Source organism: Psittacula echo (assembly GCF_963264785.1).
Source record: "Psittacula echo genome assembly, chromosome: 5".
NCBI lineage: Eukaryota > Metazoa > Chordata > Aves > Psittaciformes > Psittacidae > Psittacula > Psittacula echo.
Genome location: NC_137739.1, coordinates 35,645,962 through 35,658,275, shown reverse-complemented (window position 1 = coordinate 35,658,275; position 12,314 = coordinate 35,645,962). Strand labels below are relative to the sequence as shown.

General features: G+C 42.0%; 1 protein-coding gene across 1 annotated transcript in view; it reads right to left on the bottom strand.

Annotated features, from left to right (window-relative positions):
- Positions 1-8,371: 8,371 nt before the first annotated feature.
- PTPRJ (protein tyrosine phosphatase receptor type J) overlaps positions 8,372-12,314 on the bottom strand; it is a gene marked incomplete at both ends in the record, with an annotated part of 71,769 nt that continues 67,826 nt past the window's right edge. The window contains 6 exons of the mRNA XM_080618197.1: positions 8,372-8,530; positions 9,331-9,466; positions 9,959-10,119; positions 10,847-10,966; positions 11,399-11,533; positions 11,677-11,750. Coding sequence (XP_080474323.1) covers positions 8,372-8,530; positions 9,331-9,466; positions 9,959-10,119; positions 10,847-10,966; positions 11,399-11,533; positions 11,677-11,750 — 785 coding nt within the window. The remainder of the gene's footprint in view (positions 8,531-9,330; positions 9,467-9,958; positions 10,120-10,846; positions 10,967-11,398; positions 11,534-11,676; positions 11,751-12,314) is intronic.

Below are 12,314 nucleotides of genomic sequence, written 5' to 3'. Positions count from 1 at the left end.
GACCGGTCCCAACACCGATCCCTGAGGGACACCACTCGTTACCGGTCTCCAGCCGGACATGGAGCCATTGACCACAACTCTTTGCGTGCGGCCATCCAGCCAGTTCTTTATCCACCGAGTGGTCCACCCATCAAATTGATGTCTCTCCAATTTAGAGACAAGGATGTCATGTGGGACAGTGTCAAAGGCTTTGCACAAGTCCAGATAGATGACGTCCACTGCTCTACCCCTGTCCATCAGTTTCGTAGCCCCATCATAGAAGGCCGCCAAATTGGTCAGGCAGGATTTCCCCTTAGTGAAGCCATGCTGGCTGTCACCAACCACCTCCTTGCTTTTCATGTGCCTTAGCATGCCTTCCAGGAGAATCTGCTCCAAGATTTTGCCAGGCACAGAGGTGAGACTGACTGGTCTGTAATTCCCCGGGTCATCCATTTTCCCCTTCTTGAAAATGGGGGTTATATTTCCCTTCTTCCAGTCATCAAATTATGTTAAAAAATGTTAAATCTGCTGCAATGGAATTATTTAACTATGTGGAACTGCTTTATTTTTCCCCCTCTTGGTGGTGTGAAACATGAAGAATATGCACCACAGCCTCACTTTTACAAATATTTGCAGCATACACCTGCAGTGAAACACGCAGGTTTTCCCCACTGCAGCCCCTTAGCTCCAGCACAGTGAGTGCGCTCTCCTTCCCCCAGCCCATGGGACAGTGAGTCAGCCCCACAATGGAGCTGCAGATGAAGATGTCAGTTCATTTTGCCAATTCTTTTTGTGGTATTTCTTAGGTAATTTTGTGCCTTTGTTAATGATACCAACATTTGCTGTCCAGGCTTTGAATTGCCCCCACACAAACCCCTCCAATTTTATTCCCATTCCATCCATTTTGCTGAAAGGAACAATAAACTTTGAACATTTTGCAAAACAGCCTTCAAATGTCTCCTAAAAATCTCCCATCTAAGAAGTCCAGAAAGTGGCAGATAATTGCAAATGCTGGTTTTAAGGGTAACCATTGTCATCATGCTGCGTCTTCTGCCTCACTCAGCCGCTGGTTGTATCTATTTCCTGCTTCTGGTCATATCACTGATTACAAACTCTCATCAGAGAAATGGTCCTTCCCTTCTCATCAGCTCTCGCCCCAGCCCAGACAGTAGCCACCTTGACTCCTCCAGCACCATCCTGCCATTTCCAAAATAAGCTAAACAGCAAAGTCCTTGAAAGTTGGAATGTTCACTCAGTGAAAGCCCAAACCCAGGAAAAATTGCAGGGTACAGAGAAAGCAGCTTCTGCAGACTGTGGTGTGGGTGATTGTGTTTTCACATAGATTCTGGGTCTACCTATGAAAAGCTCTTACAACATATTGATCACTTTATATAATAAATTGCTCTGAGGTACTGCAGGAAAGCAGGGCCCTTCTCCGGGTCTTCCTCGGAGCACAATGAGGAACGGCTGAGTGAATTGGGGCAGTTGTTCAGCCTGGAGAAGGGAAGGCTCAGGGGGGACCTTACTGCTCTCTGTAACTACCTGAAAGGAGGTTGCAGTGGGGTGGGGTGGGGGTCAGTCTCTTCTCCCAAGTAACAAGTGATATGACAACAGGTAAGAGCCTCAAGCTGTGACAGGAAAGGTTTGACAGGGGTATAGGAAAAATTTCTTCACCAAGAGGGGGCTCAGGCATTGGCACAGGCTGCGCAGGGAAGTGGTGGAATCACTGTTCCTGGAAGGGTTCGAAAACCGTGTAGATGAGGCCCTCAGTGACATGGGCTAGGAGTGGTCTTGGCAGTCCTGGGGTAATGGTTGGGTTTGATGATCTTAAAGGTCTTTTCCAACCTAGCTGATTCTATTCTATTTTCTTCAAAGAAAAAGATAATCAGTTTGCCTGAGGCAATACTTTGCGTATGACTGTGTTCCCCCTCTCATCTGCCTTGCAAGGGTAAGGGAGCAGACATCAGGTCACGTTCCACACGTCACTAAAATTGGTGCTTTCTATGGAGTTCTCACTATTTCAGTCCTCTTGACTACAGAAGACATTTTAGAGAAACAAAAATGGAATATACTTTTAAATCCTGATTGAAACTGTCAACATTCATCTTTAAATTGCTTGAAGAAAATATCTCAATGGTGAAAAAATAAAATGGAAAGAAATGCCAGAAATGCCCAAGAAAGATTTTTTTCAGATACTGTGGAACAGTTAGTCTTTGTTTGGTGGCATTATTTAAAGGCAATGCTTTCCAAAAACCCTCAAAAGCTCATTTTCAATATACCAAGCAGCAACATCAAGTGACTTAGCAGAAATAACATGGCTGGTACTAATGTGCTGGCAGTGAGTCTGACAAACGAATATACTGATGGTCTCACTGCAGCTAACACTATGAAATTTATTTTACTGGAATCTAGTCATTTTTTGAGATCATCATGCAGAGGAAAAACAATTCAATACCCTTAGACATGGTTTACTATTAAATTAGAATGGTTTTAAGGGGTTGATTGATTGTTACTGTTCAGGATTTTCTCAGTATTTCAGTGGCTGGCCTCCAGAGCCCAGCCTCCCTCCAGCACATGCTTGCCTGGCCTGGCCTGTCACCCTCAGCACTGGGAGCATTGCTCAGGCGAGAGGCAGCAGCTGAGAGCAGTTCAGCCTGGCCAAACACTGCTCAGAGCAGGCAGGTCTTCCACAGGACCCGTGCTGAGAGATGAGCATGGGAACTTTGGCTGTGAAGTGTCATTTCTAGTTCCGATTTATTCCTCACTCAAAGATGGAAGGGTTTGTAAGCAGCTGAGTAGTTGCAGATACATATTCCAGTAGGTTAGGGCATTTGCTGAAGATTCCTCACATACCCATCTCCATTATAGCTGTGCTTGTTCAAAAATCTGTCGCTAGAGCATTGCATTGAAATTTCTCTGTATTTCAGGCTGGAGATGGAAGATGCCAAAGTAACTCAGCAGATGTTGCTGGATGCTTTTAAAGGTGAATTTAAAACCTCCCCAAGGACCTATGTAGAAAAAGGCACAGAAGAAGCATGGTTAGTGTTAGACACACACACATAAACACATCCATTAACCAAATTAGCCTTTTAACTGTTATTCATATTGAGCAGTATGAGCAAGCACATTGCTGTTTGCCATCTTTATTGATGTATCTGCACTGTGTTCAGCACTCCTATAAATCTGATATTGCTGGGAACAGCTGTGGAGCAGACTGGTAAGCTGGGAACCGAGCACACAGCCAGTAATGCTGAATAACCAGCTCCAGGCTGGTCTCAGCCAGAGCCCTTGCACCTTGGACTACACGCACCATCAGAAAATGTCTAGACATCAGCAAGACTCAGGCATAAAAGCACTTCCCAAGAAAGCAAAGGATTACCTGGCATTGCCAGGCTGCTGCTGAACTTAAGAGCTCCTGAAAAGTCTTCTGATCAGGTGCACAGCACTCTACAGCTGCAGCAGACAGCCTTTCACAGACACAGCAGCCTGGGCTGAACCACTGACATAGGCCAGAGCCAGAGGGGACATCAGGCAGGGCTGAGAAAACAGGCTTTGGATCGACAGCATAGGGAAAAGGAAGGGGAAACAGCAGATGGAATGGAGAGAGGCTACTGTGCTCTGGTGTCGTGGTTTAAGCCCAGCCGGCAACAAGAACCGTGCAGCCGTTCACTCACTCCCCCCCCCACTTCCTTCCCCCACTCCCAGAGGGATGGGGAGGAGAATCGAAAGAATGTAACTCCTACGGGTTGAGATAAGAACAGTCCAGTAACTAAGGTATAACACAAATCACTACTGCTGCCACCAATAATAATAAGGGAAATAACAAGGGAAGAGAATACAACCGCTCACCACTCGCCGACCGATTCCTAGCCCAATCCGAGCAGTGATCTAGCCCTTCCAGGTAACTGCCCCCCAGTTTATACACTGGGCATGACGTGCTGTGATAGGAATACCTCTTTGGTTAGTTTGGGTCGGGTATCCTGTCTCTACTTCTGGCTTCCCCTCCTCCCTGGCAGATCATGAGACTCAAAGTCTTTGGTCAGAGTAAACATTACTGAGCAGCAACTAAAAACATCGGTGTTATCAGCGCTGTTCCCAGGCTGAAAGTCAACAACACAGCAGTGCACCAGCTACTAAGGATAAAAATGACTGCTGCTGCTGAACCCAGGACATCTGGAAAGGAAATGAAAAAGTGAGCAGGCTTGGCAGGAAAAGCTTTCCTGGGAATAAACAATGGTATCATGTGCCATCTGGAGGCCTAAAGCAGAAACGAACATGCTGTATTTCTTTTCTGGAGAGACAGCAGTCATCTCTTGGGTACGTACATACCTTAATCAGGTATAACATTAGATCAGCCTTTATCACAGACCCTGATACAAGCGTCCAGAAATCTCTCAGAGGATACACGTCTTCTTACCCATCCTGCCCCACCCTGAAACCAGAGCAAAGACATGGCATGGTGTGTGAAGAGTGCTCTGTCCACAAATACACTAGCGTTACATCCAGAACATTGTTCCAAAGAATCTTTTTCCTGCTCCCACTGGAAGATAGTGAAGTTAATCCCATCTCACCACACAGTTTTTTCCAAAACCACAGTAGTTAACGTGGAGGATCACAAGATTTTAGTGTCAGCATCCCAAGATGAAGTGGAGAGCTGCTGAGTGCCAGTATCAACCCCCAGGCATGTGGTCCTCCTTGGGAGCAAGTCAGAAGGCAACCAGGAATGGAAACTAAGGATTTTAGCAGAAACTGGCTTAACTGAGGTAATCTGATATGCACCTACAGTCAGGTAATCTGTAATCAAGAAGCCAGCTGTAACATTACAAGGATACTTCTGCACCCCCTTCTATCAATGCCTCCTAACAACAGAACATCTCCTTCAAGTGAAGAAATATTCCTCTCTTGTTTTTCTGGAAGTAAATGAGTCCTAGAAACACTGGTATTTCCCCAAGGCTATTTTAGCGAGTGGAAATCTTTTCATTGACTTTGGATGAAGATATTGTTCCTTTAACTGGCACAAAGCTCTTCATTTAGAGAAACCACCCCAAAAATAAATTAACACCCTCTAAGGCAGCCCCAGTGATGGTAATACACATCTGCCTCAAGTGCCACAGCAGGGGATAGAAGCCCACTTTGCTTACCCATTATAAAGCCTTCTACATGAAATAGGTATTTTGGCAAATTAATTTTATTCAAAAGGACCTGAAAAGAAAACCCTGAGGAAGGAAAAACAAGACAGAAAAGTGTTCTAGGATGATGCATTTTAATTGTTATTTTTATATCTTTAAAAACAAATCAAACCATTAAAAACATTATAGACATGTGCTGAAATTTCCTGTACAACAAATATGAAAACAATAAAATTTGTACATCATTTCAAGATATTCGACAGTCACTTATTTGAAACACATCAACATTTCCCTTCTTAAGCAGGCCGCAAATGGGAAAGAGAGAAGCACAGAAACACAGGAAATGTAGTTGCCACACAGTGAGGCTTTCAGCCTGGAAAGTGGGTAGCTTTAGATAAACAACAGTAGAGAAAGCAGTGACCAAAGAGACAGACCTCAGCAGTTATAACACAGAGAACATCAGAAAGCAGGGAAAAAAGTATTTGAAGAATTCAAGTCACCTTGACCAAGACAGATCCACAAGGCAGTAAAGCATTACCTGTAATCCTCCTGCTGAGACATCCTATGAGGCACATCCTGCTTATTCATATCAACACTATGGCCACCTTTGTGCTTACAAAATTTTAAGCCTTACCAAGTTTTTCCTCCCATACCTGGGATCAGCAGGTCATTTACATCTAACTTTAGTCTCTTCTCACAATGAGTCAGTTTTGGGAAAACATATATATACAGTTGTATTAAAAATGGATACTCATTAGATGATGATACAAGTGAGAATCTGGTGCCTGCTTCCAACATCAAAACAATGAGACAGACACATTTGTTTTCCGTAAGAGTATCTGGGCAGTGATTGTGGCAGAAACGCACACCATTCTAGCTAGTTTTCTGATGTCCTACTGTAATATAATGCAAACACATGATCTCGCATAGGAGATTCATCTCCCTCTCTTCCATGCTATACACAAAGGCCTTCTGAAGCAGGAGTATTCGCCACCCTAAGGCAGCAACTCCTTGGCCAACCTGGATTAATGAATACTGGCTCTGTGCTCTGCACAGATGTGCAGTAACTGAAAGATTGAGAGGAAAAAAAAAATAAGGGGCAGACTTTCCTCCCTCCCAGTTCCTTTGGAATGCTTCTGTTTGGTCCAAGTGGTTTATCTTTGTCATCTGAGAGCAGCTTAAGAAGAATGCCGGGTGAGAGATCCACTACGTGGACTGCCAGCTTGGATGGAGTTGGGCAGGATCATTAACCTTGTGGGTTTGTTTGGTTGGTTGTTGGTTTTTTTTTTTTAATTTATTTTTTAAAGGATTTCAAAGAAACAGAGAAAAAACCCAAAACTAATTAAGAACCCACAAGTGGCCGCTACAAAAAAAAACCAAAACAACCCCAAACAAAACACCAATCCCCCCCCCCCCCCAAACCTAACCCAAAACCAAAGCTGAAGTACACTGTGGTTTATCCTCCAGTTTTGCTTACACACAGAACACCACAATTTCACACCAGCTTGTAAAAAATTCCTCTGGTTATCTGTAAAGTTACAGTTTGTGCATCAGGAATCCTACATTTTCCTTCAGCTGACAGTGGATTCTGTGAGGTTGCCAGGTGCCACTGTAATGTCACATATACTCCCAGTATCTGTAGCTCTTTCTGACAACTCTCCTAAAACAAAAGAACAAAACAAAACAAAACAAAAAAGCAGCAGAATTCCAGGGACTCTGGTTATTAAACCTTCATAAGATTTTCACCGCTTTAGAGCTATTCTATAGCATTATTCATAAACTTCATATTCCTCTGCAGTGCAGCCAGTGCAATGATCTGAAGACCAAAAAACACCCCCCACCCCCAAGCTACTCAAGAAGTCCTTCACTGGCAATGTCTTTGTAAGTCTGATAGTTAGGTACCAGCAAAATAAATCCCATCTGATCCTTGACTTGTAAAATCAGCAACTACGGGCTTTCTGCTTGCTTGATCTGTTTTCAAAAGGACCAGTTAAACCAACAGCAGCAGTACATTGCAAATAATTATAAAATAATTACATTAGATAAATGAGATGCAGGCAGGTAAGATGTGTCTCAGTTTTGAATGGCTAGAACAACCAAGAAATTGGTCTTTACAGCAGAATCTTGTGCCATTTGTTTTGGTAGAAACAGTAAAGCCAGTCTGTTTGGGAGTGCTTGGACACTTGGAACCTTGGTTTCAACATTTTCACAGATTTATATATTTGAGGAAAAACAACAACAAAGATAAAAAGACACCAACCTGAGTAAAACTCTATTAGAATAGAGTGATCATTATTCAGTAAATCATATATTGCACCTTTAAATAAATCATTATAAATTGTATAAAAACAGGAATTCATCTGCCAGGAACAGGGAGGAGCTATTCTGTCCTTCATACACACCCACATGCATCCCTGCACACACATTCACATATTCACTTGCTCAGTTTTTTTACTATAGTTAAAGCTGGGAGTGACACACCACACTCCTTTTCCTCTAGCAGAGGCACTGAAACATTAAGGCAGGGGATATTTGCGGTGAAATGCAACAACAAAGCTCACCTCCAAACTTTTGGAGAGTCCTGCCAACAGTGCAACTACAGTTAAGTTTGACACAAGCCTTATTTAAAAATCTGTGTTCTCATTAAGAGTTTCAGTACAAAAATAGAATCTCTGCTGGTTTTTTTTTTCTAGAGTATCAACTAGAAAAGGCACAATTTCCAAGTATAAATGTCCATTTGAAGGAGCTGTTTGTACTCCTTTTTTAAATAAAAAGGAACACAGAGAAAAAAAAATCACAGAGGCACATACCTATTAGCTAAGTAACCACATACAGTAGATAAAATATGTTCCTGAAACTTATAATTAAATATATTAAAACAGCCCACAAGCCTGGTGTCTGTAAATGAAATCATATAAAATTGTAATAAAAAGCTTGTTGTTATTATTTTAATATTTAAATTCTAGTTCACTGTTCATTCTGCAAATGCTATTTCACCTATCAGTACTGTTAAATTCCCAAGAAAAAGCAAGATTCCTCTGTTAACTTCAAATAGTTTTGCTTGGTTTTTTGTCTTTTTCAATACCAATCTGTGGCTCCTGCCAGCATTGCATTTTTTCTCTTGCAGATCACAACTTCAAATGTGGACAGAACTGGAGAAGCCAGACACAAGACAGCACACACAATCCCAGAGAACATGAGCAGAACATCTCCCTTTCCTCTGCGCAGGTAACGTCTCCTGGAGACACCACGTTCCTCCCAGGCTATGTGTGGTAGCCATTGGCCTTCCCGAAGCCTGGCCCAGGTGTGACGTTTTCATAGATTGCCATTGCTGTCATGTTTTGGTAAATAAGATCGGTTTTCCTGTCTTTCAGGGATCTAATAATATCCATAACACACTGGTTTAGGAAGACATACTGGTCCTAATGGGAGGAAAAGAGAGGGTAATGTATTTCTAGAAAATACCTGATTTTGAAAGTAATTTGGCTCTTGAATATAGGGTTTGGGTTTTGCATGCACTGCACTGAATGTTATCACAGAGTACTTTTTAGATGTTATATTTATACACATACACAGAAGTTCTTAAAAAATAGGGCTGGAAAGGACTTCATGATGTCATCTGATCAACCCCCTGTAAAAAAACTAGAATCAAGTTCACCATCACGCCTAGCATCCTCCTAGAAGGTTGGAACTAGATGATCTTAAGGTCCTTTCCAACTCTACCTATTCTATGATTCTATGATGAAGCTTTTACAGCCTTTTTCACATGCACTGAGTTAGTCCAGACACCTTTCTGGATCAAAGTGATCCAAGGAACACGTGTGTTCGTGCAGAACACAAAAGAAAAGATGCACACCAAGACCACTTGACTCAAGATAGTCCTGGCTCACAGCTGTAAGGCTAAGACTCACATGAGTAGACAAGCTGCAAAAAAAAAAAAAAAAACCCAGCACATTTTTTCAGGATTTGAGTCTTTCCAGTTGCAAACGCCAGTCCTACAAAGCACTCTGTAAAGAGACTGCTTGGACTTACTACGGCACCTGGCTACCGCTAATTTTGTGGAAGAGCTGAGGCAGGAAAGAGGGAAGTAAAATAAAGCAAAATTTCCGATTGCTCCTTAATATCTCACCTTCCTGCAATCCTAAACTACATTTTGAGTCCACTCTTCCTGGATTATTACGTCCATTTGAAAAACATGCTGTTGGATGGAAGGCAGCCTTACCTCAGTTTGCACCATTAAAGGCCGGTGCATGCGAAGATCATACACCACTCCATACACATCCACCGTATTTTCCATTTCAATCTGCTGAATCAGGCGGTCAATGGCAATGAATGTACCTGTCCTCCCAACACCAGCACTGCAATGACATGGGGAAGCCATTTACTGCTTTCTCACAACCACCTGCTCAATAATGGCCCACTGAAAAGCCAGTAAGGCAGTAAAATGGTTTCTGTTATTTCAGTGGCACAGGTATTAAAAGTCTCTGCAGCCTGGAGGGGTAGTTCTTACCATCACCAAGAGGGAGAGGACATGCTTCCAGGCTTCCCAATCTTGCACTTCCACAAGGTTGCATATAAAAACACTTGAAAAGGCAACTATTTCAGTTAAGTTTTCCAGGCTAGGAGAGATTGTCTATTCTAATGAAGTTTTGTATCAGGCACTTTTCTACCTATGTAGTGGCACTGCTATGTTTCTGAAACACAGGGCAACGGTTTTAATTCGGCAGGATGAATTGCCCGTGTCCTCAAGCAGAGACATATTTTTCTTTCCTTTTTTTTTTTAAATCACATTAAAAAAGAATTTCTTAAAAAAGCCACAAGTGTGTCTATCACAAACATGTTCTTCTTACCTGCAGTGCACCAGAGTAGGAGATTCGATTGGATTTTGACTGCTGTACTCATGAACAAGGTGTCTAAAGTTGATGAGAAGCTCTGTAGTCTCTGGCACTCCATGATCTGGCCAGGAGGTAAAGTGGAACTGGCGCACTGTGTGGCCCTCTGCTGTGTTGGACTAGAGGGACACACATTAAAAAACAAGAAAACTGGCTTCAGAGGAGCAACAGTAGAGCTTCCTGACATATGTACTGGGCAAAGCTCATCTTCGTTAAAGAAGCCTGGTACAGATTGCACAGTAACTCAGTGATATTGCAGTTTCCCTCTTCCTTCTGCTCTGGTAGAGAGTATTTTGAAATAGTTTTCTTTCACTTTTCACTTTACTCCAAGATCATCTCTGCTGCATTACAATTGCTGAGAGGGAGCTAAGTGTTTTCAGTCCAGCAGATACTACAAGTATCTGCATAAGCACAGGTTTTGGTACAAATGTGAGGGGAACACAAGCTGCAGGATCATTGAAGGATCACCAATCAGGAATTCCCATGAGCAGGCTGGATTTGCTGGCAGATCTCTTTCTGCCACTGGGAGGGTCTTACTGGCAATCAATCCCACCTCTAGATTTGTTAATAAAACACTGTTGTGAGAAGCCAGGGCTTATGAACAAATGCATGCACATCACAGGAATCTTGTTGTCAGTAAGTAGGGTGAAAGATTCTAAAATCAGACTGTTGGCAGAAAGCAGACCTCAAATTAAAATAAACCACTCTTACTCTTTTCCCTCAGACAACTTCGAATTTAAGTTTTAGTGAAATTAATGTGTTCTTCCACTCCAGTGTTGCTTGACATGGGATAGGGTAAACCATACCTAGAGATACTTCACTAACAGCAACCGAGGCAGTACTCACCTTTTCTACAGTGAAGTCCCTTATCGTCCATTCTGGAAGGACAATCTCCGAGACCATTGTCACAATGATGTCACCGTAGCTCTTGGGCTGTTTGTCTGGCCAGTATTGCTCACATTTTGTCTAAGAAGAGAATTACAAGGTTAGGCACATTACACACAGCAATGCTAGTTGTGAATGACACCACCTGAAGCAAGGCTAGAAAGCACATCACCCTCCCAGTAGCCTGGCTCAGGGTAGGAAAAGCTCTCCCAAAAATCATTCTTTAGGGAGAATAATCCACCCTTAAAAATCGTGATTCTACAACCCTCCTGAGACAATCTATTCTGGTAGTCGGCACATATAAAAATGGGAAAAAGCTAAAAAAACAAAACAATAAAATAATAATAAAAAAAAAGGCCAAAAAATTTGGCTTATTTAATTTAGAAAACAGCCACCCAGTAAGTGGATGGTTGTTAAAAGAAAGTGTTCAGTCTCCAACCTAGCAGGGTAACAAAAAAACTAGAAAAGATACAACTGTCTTCAAGAGACAGTTCAGTTTTAATAAAAACATACCCGGGCTTGTTCAACACATTTTGTCAACATAACAATAGAGTAGATATTCTTTTCCCAAATCATGCACCAAAAGTCTTCTATAGTATTGGGTAAAGGACCCTGTGCAGCAATGAACGCCTTCTTTGAGTTATAGCCCTAGGAAAGAAAAAAAAAGTAAAATACACACACACACACACACACACGCAAAGACATAAAAAGTGGACTTTAAGCATCATTATGAGCTGTTGAGGCTACATTGTAAAAATACACATTTCATTTCAACTTATGAAGCAACTTACAGGCATATAGTTCGCATTAATAAAATCATCAGATGCAGAGCTCCGATCTGAAAGTTTAACACGGGAAATATCATCTGCAGAAAGAAAAAGAAAATTATGAATTTTAGAACTAGAACTTTTCAGCAAAATACTGCTTATCTAATGCACGGTTTCTAAATAAAAGGCTTTTTAACAATAAAGTTTTAGGAATCATAAGTAGCAGTAGTTTAGAATTTTATCATGAAAGTCTTCAGAAAAATGAATGGTCAGGATAAAGATTGAGAATACTCAACACGGATTTTCTTATTTTTTAAACATGGTTTGGTTTTGCATATTTCTGTATTTTCAATCCAACATGGAAATTACTATAGTTTTAATTACTGGAGAAAAATGGGTAATTTTTCTCCTGCTGCCACTGAAGCTGATGTTTTTCCTCCAAAGCATTCCTACGTACCCACCACTGTTCGCTTCCAATTCCTCCTTACACTCAGCTAGGCTGCGATGCTCACAGACAGCCCGGCTGGGTTTACATTCTCAGTTCACCTGCAAAGCTGACCAGCAGGGTCTTAATATTTCACATAGCTCTGCACATCTGCTCATAGTCAATGGTTAACCTCTTTTTCAATCTGGACTGCAGTTTCTCACAAATGGAAAATTAA